The sequence below is a fragment of the Hemitrygon akajei genome, chromosome 23 (genome assembly GCF_048418815.1).
Source record: "Hemitrygon akajei chromosome 23, sHemAka1.3, whole genome shotgun sequence".
Lineage (NCBI taxonomy): Eukaryota > Metazoa > Chordata > Chondrichthyes > Myliobatiformes > Dasyatidae > Hemitrygon > Hemitrygon akajei.
In genome coordinates this window covers 20,891,697-20,912,232 of record NC_133146.1, presented here as the reverse complement: position 1 = coordinate 20,912,232, position 20,536 = coordinate 20,891,697, and the positions used below count along the sequence as shown (strand labels likewise).

The following is a 20,536-nucleotide window of genomic DNA, read 5'->3' as shown; positions in this document are numbered from 1 at the left end:
TCCACGTGTCAATCCATGCCCTCAGCTCATCAGCCTTCCCCGCAATACTCCTTGCATTGAAATAGACACACCTCAGAAGATTATTACCACTACACACAACCCTTCTATTTGTGACTTTGCATGAACCTTTAACGTCATTTATTTTCACCCTCACTCCACTATCTACTCTGGCACTCTGGTTCCCATCCCCCTGCAAATCTAGTTTAACCCCCCACCCCCCCCCCCCAGCACTAACAAACCTCCCTGCAAGGATATTGGTCCCCCTGTAGTTCAGCTGTAACCCGTCTCCCTTGTACAGGTCCTACCTGCCCCATAAGAGGTCCCAATAATCCTGAAATCTGAAACCCTGCCCCCTACACCAGTTCCTCATCCTCCAGAGCATCCTATTCTTACCCTCACTGGCACGTGGCACAGGTAGCAATCCTGAGATTACCACCCTCGAGGTCCTGCTTTTTAACTTCCTACCAAGCTCTCTATACTCACTCTTCAGGACCTCCTCACTCTTTCTTCCTATGTCATTGGTACTGATGTGTACCATGACATCTGGCTGATCACCCTCCCATTTCAGAATGCCGTGCACGCAATCAAAGACATCTGACCCTGGCACCCGGGAGGCAACAAACCATCCGGGAGTCTCTGTCGCGACCACAGAACCTCCTGCCTGTACCTCTAACTATTGAGTCCCCTATCACTACCGCTCTCCTCTTCCTCCCCCCCTCCTTTCTGCACTGCAGAATCAGGCTCAGTGCCAGAGATCGGCTGCCGCAGCTTGTCCCAGGTAAGTCATTACTGCACGAGATAGAAAAGATAGTCAAGATGTTATCAACACGATGCATTTGCAGTCTTATGTAGCGGGGGGGGGGGGGGGGGGGGGGAGAGGAACACAGCTCCTCTCACCTAACTTTCTGCCTGCTTATGGAAGCGCTTGCAGTTCTGATATTGACCTCATCAGTCACCTCAGAACCCAAAAAACAAGCATTCTTCAATCAGGTGAAAAGAGGAAGAAAAAGTCTACATATCTAAGTTTCATACATGCTACAAACATTATGATTATGCCTCACATCTAACATGCTACGGCTGTTTGATGCATTCACTAGCTAGACAATACATTAGCTAGTCTACCCCTGTGAACCATAACTTACACTGCAATACCTGCTTTACAGCAGTGCCTTACCTGATTTCAGATTTTTCCATCAATTTGGAAAGATTTCCTAAATGAACATTCATATTTCCAACTCCTTCATCCTGATCAAGTCTGAAGACAGTTTCCTGAGGGAGTCTGGAGAGATTCCTGAACAGTAAAGTACAGCTTTAGAATCTCCCAATAAACGTAGAACAACTCAAAGAAAGCTGGACTGAAAAGCATGATGAAATGTGTGTGAACACCATCATTCAAACAAACCCGACAGCAGTGGTGTAGGAGAGCTCCCTCTCTCATTATTGCAGTTTTCAACTTCCCCCCAAGACTGAAAAAGTAATGAAGCTAAGCACATGTAAAGCAACACATTTAGTTTTAAATTATAAAATTTTGAACAATAATGTGGCAGGTTCTTGCCCCAGATGAAAGATATGCAGGAGTAGCTGCTGGATTTATTAGTTCAAATCAGAATGCACTATAGTACCTATAGTCCAACACTGATTATTTTGAAGATTATGTACCAGATCCTTAAAACTGAAGAGGCAGTAATGGGGGGACAAAGAAATGGCAGACAGACTTAATAGTTATTTTGCACTAGTCTTCATAGTGGAAAGCACTAGCAGTATGCCAGAAATTCAAGAGTGCAAGGGAAGTTGTTATTAATAGGGAGAAGGTGCTTGGAATGCTGAAAGGTCTGAAGGTGGCAAGTCACTTGGATAAATAGACTACACCACAGGGTTTTGAAAGAGGTAGCTGAAGAGATTGTAGAGGCATTAATAATGATCTTTCAAGAATCACTAGATTCTGGAATGGTTCCAGAGGACAGGAAAATTGCAAATGTCACTACACTCTCCAAGAAAGGAAGAAGGCAAAAGAAAGGAAATTATATACCAATTAGCCTTAGTGGTTGAAAAGCGGTTGGAGTCCATTTTTAAGGATGTGATTTCAGGGAACTTGGAAGCACTTGATAAAATAGGCCAAAGTCAGCATGGTTTCCTAAAGGGAAAACCTTGCCTGACAAATCTGTTGGAATTCTCAAAGAAATAACAAGCAGGATAGACAAAGGAGAGTCAGTTGATGTTGTTTACTTGGATTTTCAGGTCTTTGACAAGATGCTGCACATGAGGCTGCTTAACAGAGAAAAGCCCATGATATTAACTGAAAGATACGAGCATGGATATAAGATTGGCTGACTGGCAGGAAGCGAAGAATGGGATTATTATTAAGAGCAAACATAGAAATCTACAGCACATTATAGACCCTTCAGCCCATAATGTTGTGCTAACCACATAACCTGCTCTAGAAACTGCCCAGAATTTCCCTCTATTTTTTAAGTTCCATGAACCTATCTAAGAGTCTCTTAAAAGACACTATTGTATCCGCCTTTACCACCGTTGCTGGCAGTGCATTCCACGCAACCACCACTCTGTGTGAAAAACTTACCTCTGACATCCCCCTTGTATCTACTTCCAAGCACCTTAAAACTGTGCCCCCTCATGTTAGCCAATTTAGCCCTGAGAAAAAGCCTCTGGCTATCCATACGATCAATGCCTCTCATCATTTTATACACCTCTATCAGGTCGCCTCTCATCCTCTATCACTCCAAGGAGAAAACACCAAGTTCACTCAACCTATTCTCATAAGACATGCTATCCAAACCAGGCAACATCCTTGTAAATCTCCTCTACACTCTCTCTATGGTATCCACATCCTTCCTGTACTGAGGTGACCAGAACTGAACACAGTACTCCAAGTAGGGTCTAACTAGGGTCTTATATAGCTGTAACATTGCCTCATGGCTCTTGAACTCAATTCCACAGTTGATGAAGGCCATCACACCATTTTAACAACACTGTCAATCCGCACAGCAACTCTGAGTGTCCTATGGACATGAACCCAAAGATCCCTCTGATCCTCCACACTGCCAAGACTCTTACCATTAATATTATATTCTGCCTTCAAGTTTGATCTACTGAAATGAACCATTTTACACTTATCTGGGTTGAACTCCATCTGCCACTTCTCAGTCCAGTTCTGCATTCAATCAATGTCCCGCTGTATCCTCTAACAACCCTCCAGACTATTCACAACACCCCCTACCTTTGTGTCATCAGCAAACTTACTAACCCATCCTTTTACTTCCTCATCCAGATCATTTATAAAAATCACAAAGAGGAGGGGTCCCAGAACAGATCCCTATGGAACACCACTGGTCACCATCCTCCACGCAGAATACGAACCATCCACAACCACCCTTTGCCTTCTGTAAACAAGCCAATTCTGAATTCACAAAGCGAGGTCTCCTAGGATCCCATGCCTCCTTACTTTCTGAATGAGCCTGGTATGGGGAACTTTATCAAATGCCCTACTGAAATCCATATACACTACATCCACTGCTCTACCTTCATCAATGTGTTTTGTTACATCCTCAAAGAATTCAATCAGACTTGTAAGACATGACCGACACTTGACAAAGCCATGCTGACTATCCCTAATCAGATTATGTATCTTCAAATGCTCATAAATCCTGCCTCTCAGGATCTTCTCCAACAACTTGCCCACCACTGAAGTAAGACTCACTGGTCTATAATTTCCTGAGTTATCTCTACTCCCTTTCTTGAAAAAGGGAACAACATTTGCATCCTTCCATTTCTCTGGTACTTCTCCCATCATTAATGACGATGCAAAGATCATCGCCAAAGGTTCAACAATCCACTCCCTCACTTCCCGCAGTAGCCTGGGGTATATCTCGTGGAAAAGAGGGGCCCTTTTCTGCTTGGCTGCCTGTGACTAGTGATGTTCCACAGTGTTGGGACCATTTATTTTCTATGGGGGTGGGGGGGGGGGGTGTTAAATACCACCAGACTAGACATGCCCAAGCATCGTCCCTGAAAATGGCACTGTTTGTCATCGAAATGTCGATTATAATCAATACCTATACCCAGCTGGAAGCCTCAGGAGAGTTTATTCAACATGCCTTTGCTTCATAAGTATTTCTTTAAACCTTGCAACCTAAGCAACAAGTTTTCCAATACTGTGTAATGTTGGGGAGTTTAAAATAGAAACATAATCATTTTGTGCCATGGCCTCAAGTTCTTCCAAGTGGCTTAAATTTAAAAACTGACCTTGGAAATGCTGCGTTATATTCACATTAAGCAACAAGCTTCTAGCTTCAGTGCAAAAATTTGGTCTAAAATGATTATGTTTCAAAGGAAGTTGCAGATGTACATGACAAATACTGATCTAAATCATTTTGTTGGATCTGCTATAATTCCTCTTACAAATTTATTAAAATTTAAAAACAGAGTTCTTACCGATCCAACAAACAGGTAATCAGCGAGGCGTTGATTTCAGTGACATATCCCGAGGACATAGCAAACAGCATTTTCTCCTGACCACTTACTACAACCCTGTCTCCAACTATTAGTGCAGTTTTTGAAATGCACCCACTTTTTCGTCTGAACTGATGTTGATATTGTCCATCAGAAACAGTTTGTACACAACCACTCCGCACTAGATTAGCGACACAACAACCTTGCAATTCTCTATTGAAAGAAAACATCAGAATATCAATATACAGTGTCAAAATAATTAAAATTATCTTGTTTTGAATCAAAGATAAATTAATATTACCATCCTAATGCAGCACTTATAGAAAATTTCCTTCATGCTTACTAATACAGAAGTTGATTGGTGCAATGCTAGCCAATGGACATTCAGGTCATTGCATCATTTTTACATTGTGGCAAATTTCCACTATGCTTTGTCAATACAGAAGGGTTCTCTTTTTATAAGGATTTAAAAGGTTTCCTTGACTTAGAGGGGAATTGGATAGAGTACAGATCACTAGGAAGCAACCCCTCCAGTTACGACTTTAGGACAAAAGTCAGACAAACTGGAATTGTGCTGTTCATGTCAAATTTTAATTCAGTAAGATACGAGGGGTTACTCAACACCTTTGAAAACTTCCTAAGCAAAAATACTCAGAGTTAAAATTCCTAATCTTTAGTTCTCGCTTTTCTAGATATTGAAATTCAGGCTTAAAGGTCAATCCTGTGATTGGCAAGCCCTGGGACAAAGTCCAAAGTAAATGGCCTGATGTCTGTAAGTTTGAGAGGCTGCGACTTCATCACGATTTTGAGATTTGCCATGTCATCAAAGATTCTAGTAAATTTCTACTGTGGAGAACATTCTGACTGGTTACATCAGTGATATGACAGCTCCAATGCACAGAACCAAAAATAGTTGAAGACTCAGCCAGATCAATCATACACACTAGCCTCCCCACCATTAAGGACAACAAATTTCATGACATATGCCAGTGATATTAAACCTGAACAATAACAAACACAAAATGCTGGTGGAACACAGCAGGCCAGGCAGCATCTATAGGAAAAGCACTGTCGACGTTTCGGGCTGAGACCCTTCGTCAGGACTAGTCAGGGTCTCAGCCCGTAACGTCGACAGTGGGTCTCAGCCCGAAACGTCGACAGTGGGTCTCCTATAGATGCTGCCTGGCCTGCTGTGTTCCACCAGCATTTTGTGTGTGTTGTTGTTTGAATTTCCAGCATCTGCAGATTTCCTCGTGTTTGCTGGATATTAAACCTGATTCTGATAGTGACATCTTCAAAAACAATGCTTCAAGACGACAGCATTGATCATTAAGGACCTTTACCATCCGGGACATGCTCTCTTCTCATTACTAGCATCAGGGAGGAGATATAGGAAACCAAAGATACACACTCAACGTTTTAGGAATAGCTTCTTCCCCTCTGCAGTTAGATTTCTGAATAGTCAATGAACACTACCTCACTATTTCGCTTTTTTTGCACTATTTATTTATAAAAATTTCTTCTTGTAATTTATAGTAATTTTTTTTATGTGTTGCACTGTGCTGCTGCTGCAAAACAACAAATTTCACAACACACATCGGTGGTAATAACCCTTATTCTGATACTCAACTGTGGCCACAGAAATGCCCATCAGCACCTTTAAAGTTCAAAAGGCATATACAGTAAATCCAAGAAACACAACAGAATTAATGAAAGACTCCACCAAACAGGACGGACAAACAATCAACGTGCAAAGGACAACAATAAATAAACAAACACACATGCACAATGAACATCGAGAACATGAGATGAAGAGTCCTGGAAAGTGAGTCCACAGGTGATGGGAACAGTTCAGTGACGGGGCGAGTGAAGTTATCACCTCTGGTTCGAGAGCCAGGGGTAATAACTGTTCCTGAACCTGGAGGTGAGGGTCCTGAACCTCCTGTACCTTCTTCCTAATGGCAACAGTGAGAAGGGAGCATGACCTGGGTGGTGGGGGTCCTTGATGATGGATGCTGCTTTGGTGGGGGGCGGGGGATCCACCTGTGACAGGCTGGGCTGTATCCACTACTGTTTGGAGGATTTTCCATTTAAGGATACTGGTGTTTCCATACCAGGCTGTGATGAAACCAGTCAATATACTCACCACCACACATCTATAGAAGGTTGTCAAAATTTTAGATGTCATGCTGAATCTATCATTACTGTTGTCTGACTTGACCTTTCCCTTCTTTGCCTCAGAGCTGAGCATGGTGCCACTGACCTGTCTCCTGGTGCTGTATCCAAACATGTATACCTATTAGTGAGAGCCACAACAACAGGAGAATCCTGCACTATCTGCCTTCTGTTCTTTCTCCTTGTGGTCACCCATTCACCTATAGACTGCATCTGAAGTTTGACTACCTCAGTAAAACTCTACTCTCTAATCTATGACCTGTTATCAATGTGCTCTAATCAGAGAAAAAGAATCATTTGTACAGCACAGAAATAGGCCAACTGGGCCCTTCATCAATCAACCACTTACAGGAAAAATAGCTAAACCTACTTTTTAAACACAAGAGATTCTGCAGATGCTGGAAGTCCAGGGCAACACACACAAAATGCCAGAGGAACTCAGCAGGTCAGGCAGTGTCTATAGAAATGAATAAACAATGTTTCGGGCTGAGGTACTTCATCAGGATTGGAAGACACCAGAATAAAAAGGTGGGGGGAGGGTAAGGAGAACAAGCTAGAAGGTGATAGTTGAAGCCAGATGGGTGGGAAAGGTAAAGAGCTGGAGAAGAAGAAATCTGATAGGAAAGGACAGTGGACCATAGGAGAAAGAAGGGGAGACACCAGAGGGAGGTGAAAGGCAGGTGAGAAGAGGGGAATAGAAACAGGGAAGAGAGAGGAAGTTAGAAATTACTGGAAGGAGAAATCAACGTTTATGTCATCAGGTTGGAGGCCACCTAGACAGAATATGTGGTGCTGTTCCACTACCCTGAAAGTGGCCACATTGTGGCAAACGAAGAGGCCAAAGACTGACATGTTGAAACGGGGAATAGAGATAGGAATTAAAATGGTTGGCCACCCAGAAATTCCACTTCTGGCCCATAAAGCAAAAGTGCTCAACAAAGTGCTTCCCCCATTATATGTTGGGCCTCACTAATGCAGAGGAGGCTGCACTGAGGGCACCAGATACAATAGATAAGCCCAACAGATTTGCAGGTGAAGTGTTGCTTTACTTGGAAGGTCTGTTTGGGACCCTGAATGGAAGTAAGGGAGGAGTTGAATGGACAGGCATAGCATTTCTGATATTTGCAGGGATTTGTGCCAGGAGGGAGGTTACTGGGAAGGTACAAGTGGACAAGAAAATCACAGAGGGAGCAATCCTTGCGGAAAGCAGAGAGTGGGGGGTGGGGGAGCGGTAAGAGGTAAAAATGTGTTTGGTGGTAGGGTCCTGTTGAAGATGGCAGAAATTACAGAGAATAATGTGTTGGATGCAGAGGCTCAGGGGGTGGTAGGTGAGGACAGGAGGAACTCTATCCTTATTCAGACATCAGGAAGATGGGGTGAGTACAGATGTCTGGGAAATGGAAGAGCTGCGGGTGAGGGCAGCATCAATGATGGAGGAAGGGAAACGTCATTCTTTGAAGGAGGACAAAGGGAAAGTTTCATCCTGCCAACAGATGCAGAGGAGACAAAGGAACTGACAACAAAGAATAGCATTTTTACAGAAGACAGGGTGGGGAGCGGTATGGTCAAGATAGCAGTGGTAATCGGTAGGTTTATAAAAGCTTTGTCTCCAGAGATGGAGGCAGAGAAATCAAGGAAGGGGAAAGAGATGACAGAAATGGATCAAGTGTAGTTAAGGGCAGGGTGGAAGTTGGAAGCAAAGTTGATGAAATTGATGAGCTCAGCATGGGTGCATGAAGCAGCATCAATGCAGTCATCATTGAGTTGAGGAGCATTACCAGGGAAGGCTTGAACATGGACTGTTCCATGTAGTCAACAAAAAGGCAGGCATAGCTGGGGCCCATGGTTATGCCTTGAGTTTGAAGAAAGTGCGAGGAGCTTAAAGAGAAAATTTTGAGACTAACGAGCAATTCTGCCAGACAGAGGAGGGTGGTGATGTGGGGCTGGGGGGGGGGGGGGCGGGAACTAACTGGATCTTTTGAGGAGACCAGACATAAATTGGGGGACCATTTTCTTAAGCACCTCTGATTCATCCGCCAAAACCAAAATTTCCCAGTGGCCAAACATTTTAAATCTTATCCCATTCCTATTCTTGCATGTCCTATTCTAGTCTATGGCCTCCTCTTTTGCCACAATGAAGCCACTCTCGGAGTGGAGAGCAACACCTCATATTCCATCTAGGTAGCCTCCAACCGGATGGCTTGAACATCAATTTCTCCTTCTGGTGATTTTTTAACCCAGCCCCTCTTCCCTCTTCTTTTCCTCATCTCTGGCCTCTTAACTCTTGTCCTCACCTGCCTTTCACCTCCCCGGTACCCCTCCTTCTCTTTCCCTATAGTCCGCTCTCCTCTCCTATCAGATTCCTTCTTCTCCAGCTATTTACCTTTCCCACCCACCTGGCTTCACCTATCACCTTCTAGCTTGCCCTTGTTCTCCTCCTCCCACCTTTTTATTCTGGAGCCTTCCCCTTTCCTTTCCAGTTCCGATGAAGGGTCTTGGGCCGAAACGTTTACTGTTTCCATTTCCACAGCCTGCTGACTCCCAGTTTTTGTTTACTTTCCCCATATTGCCATCAATTACCCTACCAATTCACGTCTCTGAGATGTGGGATGAAACTAAAACTCTTAGAGGAAATCCATACAGTTACAGAGAGAACTTAGAAGCCCTACACGTCTTCAGGCCAGGACTGAATCCAAGTCACTGGAGCAATGAGCTCTGCTCTACAAGGCTGCCCTATCCTTCATTTGCCTAGAAAAGCTTATTAAAAAAATAAGGGCAGAGATAAGGATACAAATATTGAGTTCACAGGAAAACATCAATGCCACAAGGAAAGAGAATTTTAAATAGCTGTAAAAGATACTGCCATACCTCAGTGCACCCCATTTTTGGAGAACTTCCACTTGACACTAAATATATAGCTCACTGAATGTGCCATCACAGGTAGACAGGATAGTAATGAAGGTGCTTGGCGCACTGGTCTTCATCAATCAAACCAATGAAGGGGGTAAAGGAGCCTTGGGTCCCACACCACCAGGTTTAGGAAGAGCTATTACCCTACAATCATCAGGATCCTGAACCAGTGAGGATAACTTTGGTCACCCCAAAACTGGACTGATTCCACAACTTATGGACTCACTTTCAAGGATCTACAACTCAAGTTCTCAATATTTATTTATTTGTATTTGCACAATGGCTGTTTCTCTGTCTCTGTATTTCATGAAATATTTTCCATTGCTTCTTTGTACTTACTGTGAATGTCTGCAAGAGAATGAATCTCAGGGTAGAAAATGGTGACGTATATGTACTTTGATAATGAATTTATTTTGAACATTTGTGTTGCAGATGTACAAGATGGTGAGACCACGCTTGGAATTTTGTGTTATTGGAAAGACAACATCAAAATGGACATTAAACTAGAGCAGATAGATTGACAAGATGCTGCCCACTGAAGGGCCTGGCTAGGCACTTATTCCTTGGAAAATAGGAGACTGAGGGGTTAGCCTGTAGAGATGCATTAAAAAAAACATGAGGGGTGTAGATAGGGAATATGCACATTGTCTTTCACCCCAGAGAAGGAGAGCAAAAAACTAGAGAGCATAGCTTTAAGGTGAGAGTGACAGATCTGAAAGGGATCTGAGGGGCATCTTCTTCCTCACGCAGAAGGAGGTGTGTATATGGAATGAGCTTTGACTCTATGACAGTTAAATCATGGAGTCAGCATACAAATCAGAGAAAACCTTCTCTATTTCACACCCTAAAATTTCAAAATGCTTGAATATTACTTTTGCTCCAAAGAATAGCATCTCCTTCAACCTTCCCACAAAGAGTTCATCCATTCTCTAACTTACCTGTTTTCTGCAGAGTGCATCCAGATGTTTCTGGACCCTCCCTTGCTATCAATTGCATGTGCCTCCAGAACACAGAGGAGGTACCAGTGCCTAAAGTACTGCAGATGCATAGGTTCCAAGTGCTGAACTTGCTGATGTAGAATCGGTCTCACATCTGTGGGCACAAAACATTCCTCCATTTCTTGTTCCACTGCCCTGCAGAATAACAATTAATTGAACTTGTAATCAATGTTTTATTCACAAATACCTGCAGCATTTGCTCCATCATTTCTGTTTTCTGTATACTGTACACTCACCATCCTTGAAATTTCATTGTTGCACAGTTAACTTGTAGCTTGTGTTAGCATTCATCTTGAGAGGACTAGAATATGAAAGCACGGATGAATTGCTGACTCTTTATAAAGCATTGGTCAGAGAGCAGTTTTGGGCCCCTCAACTGAGAAAGTTGTGCTGGCATTGGAATGAATCTGGAGGTGGTTCACGAGAATGACCCCAGGAACGAAAGGGTTAACATATAAGGAGCATTTGACGGCTCTGAGCCTGTACTTGCTGGACTTTTGAAGAATGAAGGGAATCTAATTGAAATGTATCAGATAATGAAAGGATGGACGTGGAGAGGATGTTTCCTAGAGTGGGAAAGGCTAAGACGAGAGAGCACAACCTCAGAATACAAGGATGTCCCTTTAGTAAAGAGATGAGGAAGAATTTCTTTAACCAGAGGGTGGGGAATCTGTGGAATTCCTTACCACAGATGACTGTGGAGGCCAAGTCATTTGGGTATACAGTATTTAAAGAGGTGGTTGATAGGTTCTTGATTTTTAAGGATGGCAAAGGTAATGGGGAAAGGCAAGAGAATCAATGGAGTTGAGAGGGATAATACATCAGCCATAATCAAAGGGAAGGGCAGACTCAATGAGCCAAATAGCCTAATTCTGCTCCTATGTCTTATGGTCTCAATGGGATTACTGCAAATAGGGAAAAATGGGAACAACAGAGTGGGCATTTTATACTGTACAGTTTTGAAAATTAAGATGACACAGTCATCGCACAGAACATGGCAACCTTAGCTTAAGAGTTACAAGTTTGGGTTTAAGAGTGCCGCAGTAGTGTAGTGGTTAGCACGATACCACTACAGCTTGGGATGTCAGAGTTCGGAGTTCAAGTCCAATAGCACCTGTAAGGAGTTTGTATGTTCTGCTCATGACCATGTGGATTTCCTCTGGGTGCTCCAGTTTCCACCCACAGTCCATCGACATGCCTCAATAACTATTGTCCAGTGAAACTTACATCTACTGTGATGAAGCATTTCATCTCCTGCCCGAGGAGCGATTTGGATCCACTACAATTTTCCTACTGTCAGAACAGGTCAACAGCAGGTGGTATTTTATTGGCTCTTCACTCAACTCTGGAACATCAGGACAATAAAGATGCACACTTCAGGACGCTCTTCATTGGCTACAGCTCTGCATTCAATACTATCATTCCCTCAAAACTAATAAATAAGCTCCAAGACCTCGGCCTCAATACTTCCTTGTACAACTAGATCCTCAATTCCCTCACTCGCAGACTCCAATCAATCCACAATCACTATCAGCACAACGCTGTCTGCTTAGCCCTCTGCTCTACTTGTTTTAAACTTTTGAGAATGAGGCCAAGTACAGCTCCAATGCCATATTTAGGTTTGCTGACGACACCACTATTGTTAGCCAAATCAAAGGCAATGACGAATCAGCAGATAGGGAGCAGAATGAAAATCTGGCTGAATGGTACCATAGCAACAACCTCTCATGCTATGTCAGCAAAACCAAAGAGCTAATTATTGACCACAGGAAGAAGAAACAGGAGATCCTTGAGCCAGACCTCATCAAGGGAACAGAGGTGGAGAGGGTCAGTAATTTTAAATTCCTCAGCATTATTATTTCAAAGTATATGTCCTGTGCCCAGCACATAAGTGCCATTACAACGAAGGTACGATAGTGCCTCTAATTTCTTAGAAGTTTGCAAAGATTCATAATGTCATCTAAAAGTTTGACAAACTTCTATGGATGCATGGTGGAGAGCATACTGACTAGTTGCATTAGGATCTGGTATGGAAACACCAATGCCTTTGAATGGAAAAGCCTACAAAAGGTAACGATACAGCTCGCTCTATCACACCTTCCTACCCCATTGAGCACACCTACAAGGAAAGCTGTCTCAAGAAAGCAGCATCCATCATTAATGACCCCAACCATCCAGACCATGCACTCTTCTCGCAACTGCCATCAGGAAGGAGGTACAGGAGCTTTAGGTCCCACACCACCAGGTTCAGGAACACTTATTACCCCTCAACCTTCAGGCTCCTGAACCAGAGTGGATAACTTTATTCACCCTAACCAACAACCTCACTTTCAAGGATTCTAATACTCGGGTTCTCAATATTATTTATTTATCTAATATTATTATTTTGCTTTTCTTTTTGTATTTGCACAACTTGTCATCTTTTGCACATTGATTGTTTGTCCATCTTTGTGTGTAGTTTTTTTCCATTGATTCTGTTGTGTTTCTTTATATTTACTGTGACTAGCCGCAAGAAAATGAATTTCAAGGTAGTATATTCTGACATACATGTATGCACTTTGATAATAAATTTACTTTGAACTTTAAATTCGAGCCTGAGCCAACAATCAAACATCAAGTTTATACTAATGCTGTGCTAATCTTATTTTGTTCCCTCCGTTTCCCCTCAATCCCTCACAGATTTTACTACTTACTTACGCACAAGGGGCAATTTGCAATGGCCAATTAACTAACTAACTTGCATATCTTGGGGATGTGGGAAGGAACCAGAGCACCCAGAGGAAATCCACACAGTCACAGGGAGAACATGCAAACTTGGCAGACAGTGCAGCTGCTCATGGTTGAACCCAGGTCGATGAAGCAACAAGGTTATGCTCTACTAGTTGTGTCACTTGTGCCATCTAGTACAAATATACCAATCATATCTCACCGCCATCACCCAGTTCATTTGTATAAATGGTAAAAAGCTGAAGTTTCAGCACTGCTTAACTGTGGCAGGACTCAGTACAACTTTCCGAACAGAAATAGATCATTTTATGCCTATTCACTTTTTCCTGCTAGCACTCAGTCTTGCAACCACACCAACGTTACCTCCAATGTTCCAAGCTTTAATACTTGCAATAACCCTTCATGAAGAATGTATCAAATCCTCTGCAAATCTTGGGACATCCAATGATTTCCCATTTAAATATAATGCATAATATTTCTTCAAAGGATCTAATAAGATGGTCAAATTATTTATCAATTGCCTTCTGCAAAACCACATTGACTTTGAAGCCACAAGTGACTGCAGCAGCAGGATTTACGGTCCCTTGAATATTTGCACCATATTGTCTCTGCCCAATTATCCTCGTATTTCAGGGCATCCTGCTATAACATTCTGACATTTCCCTCATGGTATATTTTTAAGATAATTGGCTTATACACTCAATGAACACCTTCATAATGAGAGAGGACAGAGGAGAATGGCCAGGCTGGTTCAAGCAAACAGGAAGGTGACAGTAACTCAAATAACCACATGTTACGACAGTGGTGTGCAGAAGCACATCTCTGAACTTTGAAGCACACGGGCTACAGCAGCAGCAGACCACTGACAGGTTCTCAGTGTAGTTTCCTGCTTCCTATCTTTTTTTGGAATAAAGAAATAACTTTTGTTATTTTCAGTTTAATGGAAACTTCCCTAAATGCAGGGAACATAGAAAAATTAAAATCAATGCTTGAAAAATCAAAACCAAAATACACATGCCAGAAATCTGAAATATAAACTGAAATGTTACAAACAGCAGGTCAGGCAGCATCTACAGAAAGAAACAGTTTTGATTTTTTTTCAGCTCAAAGATGGCATGAATATCAAATATCTCAGCCAGCCATATATTTCAAGACCCTTGCATGAAGACCATCAGGGCCTGGAGACTCGACAGCTTGGGACTCCAACAATTTACTCACTACCACTGCCCTGGTGATTGTAATTTTCATTATTTTTCTATCCCTTCCAGTTCCAGATTTACAGCAATTTCTAGGGTATTACTTGCAACCTCTTTGTGAAGACTGTCACAAAATCGTGTTTAACTTATTCCAATTGCAAAGACACTTCAAAGCATTATAACCTCTATTGATGTACTTAAGGAAGTCAAGGCATCATGAGGGCAGCACATATATGCAATCCTTCCTTTTCAAGACCCCATATTACACAAACTCTTTCAAATGCTACTCTGCAACCTCCCATCGTAGCTTCCAGACACATTCCATTCTTCAGTACTCAAATAACTGGACAATCTCTTGAGTTTTTAGGAATCACCCACTTGGTCTCCCTTTTCCCATCATTACACACGTCTTCACATTTTGAACTTGCTGTCATTTTCTGATACAACCCCAAAGACAGGATGTACCTGCTATATAAAGCGCAGTTACGTCGCTGTGAGCAGAATGTGCAAGCCTGCTTGTCACTGATGACTGGAGGTAGCAGTGCAGGGTGCGCATTAGTTTTCTTCAGCTCTGTCCATACTATGCCATTCATCAAATAGAAAGCCAGCCGATTCCTTAGTTTCAACAATTCTAGATAAAGAATGAAACAGGAATAGTTTTAGATAAAATACAAAAGCAAATGTTGTGGATACTAGCAATCTAAAGGAGAAACAGAAGATGTTACATTTTTGTATTGCCTTGTCATTTCAGTCCAGTTGCAATATTCCCTTTAACACTTTCCCCTTTGTTCTCCCCTCCCATATTCCCTTTTCTGAAGCTCTTGTCCTACTTACTCCATTGTTTCCCAGTTCTGATATAAGGTCATTTACTTGAAATGTTAACTCTTTCCACTGATATTGCCTGGTATATTTAATATGACCAATATTATGTTTTCATTTAAACTGCAAAAAAACCTGAGTTGTATATGATGACATATATGTACTTCCATAATAAATTTTCTTTGAACTTTGAGATTAAATGTTTCTAAGGAAAATTATTTATGATAAACTGGTTGGTGTGGTGGTTACAAATTCCAAAATCAGGGGACTGCAGGCCAGTGAGTCTGATATTGTAGTGGGTAATTTGCTGGAGGAAATACTGAGGGAAAGGATCTACTAAAATTTGGAGAGACAGGGTCTGATTTGAGACAGTCAGCATAGCTTTATACATGGGAAGCCATGGCTGATATATCCCCTGGAGTACTACAAGGAGGTAACCAAGAGGGTGGATATGGGTAGGACAGTGGATGTTGTCTATATTGACTTTAGCAAGGTTTTTGAGAATGGCCCTCATGAAGGGTAGTCTGGAAATTTAAATTGCATGAGAACCATGGGGAGATAATGGACGGATTCATAATTGGCTTTGTGGTAGGAAACAGAGAGTGATGGTCAAGGTTTATTTCTCAGATTAGACCTGTGTCTAATAGTGTGCCATAGGGATCAGCACTGAGACCTTTACTGCTTACAATTTATATAAGTGACTTGGAAGCAAATGTCTGAAGCATGAACAGAGCAGATTGAGAGGTGACCTGAGAGAGATGTAAAAGATCATAAGTGACATGGACAGGGTGAAAGCACAGCCTTTCTCCCCAGAGATGTGATGCTAAAATCAAGTGGGAATCAGGTTAAGATCAAAGGTGAGAGATTTAATAGGGACAACTTCACACAAAGGATAGTGCAAATTTGGAATGAGCTGCCAGGAAAACATGGCTAGAAGAAAATTAGAGGGCAACGGAACAAACACAGGCAGCTGAAATTAGCTTGCTGGGCAACTCATGGACAAGTTCGGATGAAGGGCTTGTTTCTCTGCTGTATGATCCTTAACTCTGTAATTCATAAGCCTCACAAGTTTTCCAAAAAGTTAAAACTTCCAGTATTTCAGTAGGTAATAATCATAGTGCCATACAGCACAGAGACAGGCCCTTTGGTCCAACTGGTCAACACCAACCAAAATACCCATCCAAGTAAATCCATACCCACCTAAACCTTTCCTATCTATGTAGTAATAAGGTGTCTTTTAAGTGTTAATAATGCATCTGATTCAACCTCTTTCTTTGGCAGGTCATTCCACATACAAACCACCCTCTGGATGAAAAAGTTGCCTCACTGGTTCTTATTAAATAACTCCCCTCTTAACTCTGGGGAAAAGACTGTGCCTTCCCCCTCTCTATGCCCCTCTTAATGTTACATACCTCTATAATATTCTCCTACCTTCCAATGAATAAAGTCCTCAGTACCTCAAGTCATGATGATTTACTTTTTACACCCGTCAAGGATGCCAGGAACTAAGAATACCAATGCACATTTCTACTTTATTTTGTAAATTGGGTAACCTCACATTTCCAAATTATAATTCATCTCCCATTTCTTTGTCCGTTCACTCAGCTTTAACTGTCTGCCCATATCTTCCCAAAACCTTTCTCCAACCTCCTCACAATCCAAACTGCCACACGTCGTTGTACAAGATGTATTGTACTTGAGCCCTTCATCTAAATTACCAATATAGATTGGGCACTGAGAATCTGGTAGAAATCTCTGCAGCACCCAATTTGTTGACTTTCTACACAAAAATGACCTTTAATTCTTGCTGTTTCCTGTCCATTAAGAAATTTTCAATCCATACGTCCAAATTCCATGTGTTCTAATTTTAATTTACAGCTTCTTCTGTGGAGTTTTGTTTCTGAAAGTCTCTTGAATTACCCATTACTTATTTTGATAGTCCATAACCTCAATTAAACTGATTTCTCAAACACTGCTCGAGTGTTTGAGAAATCACTTTTTTTGAGTTATAACTAGTAAAATAAGTAATGGGTAATCAGTGCATTTTTAGAAATCACTGTAATTTTCCATTTTTATAATGTGCGTGTCTGTCAGTTGATGCTTAGTGCAGTTAATGGATACCAGTGTCTTTAAGAAGATTGTAAATTTATGCTTTGCATCAGATCTTTATTTGGGACGTCTATATTATTCCACTCTGTTCACCAGCATTTTTCAGATCTCCACTGTTGAATGTGAACAACATGGAGGGCACCAGGAAGGGCAAGACAGAAGGAAGGCCTAAAAACGGAATCACCATTGGGATCGTTGACAGTGAGAAAGGCAAGGCTTAGAGGCATCAACAAATCTAGTAGCACTACAGGATCATTGACAGCAGAGTACAAAAGGTATGCTAAACAGAGTGGGTGCAGCCATTTTGGAAGGGACTATGATTTCAAAGTGTGGGCTTGGGCAAGAAGGACAAATGGAGATCAGGCAATGTTTCTTCCCTCCTTCTTAATAGAAGGGACTGATGATAAAGGACATGAACAATAAATATTCTCCTACAGTTTTGTGGGAGATCAGGAACATTTCTAATGTCCCTGATGAGTATCCCTGTTGGAAGTGCGTTCAATTACAGCCACTGCCAGACTGCACAAAGCAACTGCCAGGGAGTATCAAGGATGTGGAGAATATGTGAGATAGCACATTTAGTGAATGGGGCACACCAAACGAACCAAAAGAAAGGATATGGGAGAGCACCACAAAAATAAACATTTAAGGGGAAGCAAATAGTGCAAGAGTTTGGCTAATAATCTCTCAAGAGGAAATCAGCACATTGGAAGCAGTAACAACATTCTATAAGTTGCAAGGTAGTTATAGAAAGGAATGAGTTTGGTCCTCAAGTTAGGGTCCTAAATTGGGGAAGGGCAATTGAACAAGAGAGGACTTAGCACAAGACAGATTGGGAGCAAATGCTTGTGAGAAAAACTACATCTGACAAATAGAACTTTAAAAAAAAATAGAGTACAGGTGTCCCCCGTTTCTCGGACGTTCGCTTTATGACAACTTGCTGTTACGAAAGACCTACATTAGTACCTATTTTTGCTAACCAAAGAGGATTTTCGCTTTTACGAAAAAAAGACACCCGCTTTATACGTGTTTTACTCTGAGAAAGACTACAATGACCGTGAAACCTCGTGCGGGCAGTTGTTTGCGCATGCGTGTACATGCCGATTTTTTTCCTCCAAATTGACTTTGGCTCGCTGTCTTCCCAATTTTGATAAGTGAAACTACACCATACATACAATATTTCTACTTTATATAGGGTGTATATTTATCATATCATTCCTGCTTTTACTATACGTTAGTGTTACTTTAGGTTTAATGTGTTATTTGGTATGATTTGGTAGGTTATTTTTTGGGTCTGGGAACGCTCAAAAATTTTCCCCATACAAATTAATGGTAATTGCTTCTTTGCTTTACGACATTTCGGTTTACAAACGGTTTCATAGGAACGCTCTACCTTCGGATTGCGGGGGAAACCTGTACAGTATATGGTATTTATTTTACAATCAACATCTAACTTTACTAAAATTATCAAATGCCATTTCTGGTGTTTGGAAATTATGTTGTGTATTCCCTACACTACAATACTTTCAAAAAAAAAAAACCGAATTAGCTGTCATCTTGAATGGCCAGCACAATGGTACAGCAGCTGCCTCACAGAATCCCAGGTTCAATCGGACCTCAGGTGCACTTTGTGTGGAGTTTTCCCCGTAACCGCATGGATTTCCTTCCACATCCCAAAGAGTTGTTGGTAGTTCAACTGACAGGGAGTTGATCCTTGTGTAAGTAGAATTTAGAGGTTGAAAAGAATGTGGGCAGAATAAATGCAACAAGGATCCTATGGGACAGAGGGCTTGTCTCTACAGTGAATTATAAAACTATTTAGCCCCCAATTCTTTGTTCACATAAGTGAGTTTTACAACCATGAATTTTTATCAATTTAACTGAGAATTTATATTTGTGAATCACGTGCTCCTTTTTCTCCCCACACTAAAGCCCAAAAAAAGGGAAATTTTTAAAGCATGAGAAACTAAAATTCAAAATCTGAGATGTCAGCAGTTCAAAAGTAATCATCCCCCTTTGCTCAGTACTGCCAGAGATGTTTGATGGGGTCAGACTTTGACTAGAGCTATCAAGAACATCAATTTTCTTCATTTGAAGTCACTCCATGATTCTCTGGCAGTGTGCTCCGGGTCATTATCCTTCTGAAAGATTAACTTCCTTCCCAGTTTAAGCTTTCTGGCAGAGGCTGGAAGGTTTTTACAAACTCAAAAGCTGTAATTTTGACAAAATGGCCAGCAATGACACAACTCCAAATAGGAAAGGCAAGCTAAATCAGATATCTTACCCCTATCTGATTATTTCATTCTCAAACTCATGAATTATTGTGGCCCAACTCTTGCCCTGGTGTCAGACTCACAGACACAAAACTGCCTTATACATTTCCCGATGAACAATTAGTTCTTTCGAAATAACTTGTTTGAAATGTCCACCTTCACAGTTTTACCTGTACCTTTTTCTCTTTTGATTATCGTAAAGTTTATCGCAAGGTATTCAGCCATATTTATTCTGGCTTTATGTCTGCCTTGCCAACTGGTCAGAATTAAATTGTGAGAATGTATTTGTTGATCTACTAGCCTAATCCTGCGCCCCTCAACCCACATCTAATGAGTACACATTATCTTCAGAAAGATGTGGGTGGTAGCATAGCAGTTAGTGTAAAGCTGTTACAGCGCCAGAGAACTGGGATCAATTCCCACCACTGCCTATAAGCAGTTTGAATGTTCTTTCTGTGACCACACAGGTTTCCTCTGAGTACTCTGATTTCCTCCCATATTACACAGGGCTCTGACTGGATTGGTGATGGCCAACATGACAGAGCATTTCACCATGTGACAAAAACTGTGCATGAGTCATTTGCATTTCCTAAGTTTTTGATACCTCTCCTGTCCATATGATTGCCTGGTACTGGATACATGGCACCAGTCTTGAGGTAGAGCAGAAATCCAGCCTCGGGATCTTCCCTGAGTTGTTGGCTCAACAAAGTGTACAGAATAACCTAGAGGAAAGGAGCATTTGCACATGTAGCTTTAGATGAACCAACTTAAACAAGTCTTAAAACCAAGTTTTATTTACTGCTTGAACATCACAACATCAATTTGCCTACCTAAATACAGAACACACACAAAATGCCGA

General features: G+C 41.6%; 1 protein-coding gene across 1 annotated transcript in view; it reads right to left on the bottom strand.

Moving 5' to 3' along the window:
* dna2 (DNA replication helicase/nuclease 2) overlaps positions 1–20,536 on the bottom strand; it is an 86,581-nt gene that overhangs the window by 21,329 nt on the left and 44,716 nt on the right. Inside the window, exons 8-12 of the mRNA XM_073027155.1 lie at positions 20,282–20,399; positions 14,942–15,107; positions 10,494–10,688; positions 4,453–4,683; positions 1,175–1,291 (exon numbers count right to left, since the gene is read on the bottom strand). Coding sequence (XP_072883256.1) covers positions 1,175–1,291; positions 4,453–4,683; positions 10,494–10,688; positions 14,942–15,107; positions 20,282–20,399 — 827 coding nt within the window. The remainder of the gene's footprint in view (positions 1–1,174; positions 1,292–4,452; positions 4,684–10,493; positions 10,689–14,941; positions 15,108–20,281; positions 20,400–20,536) is intronic.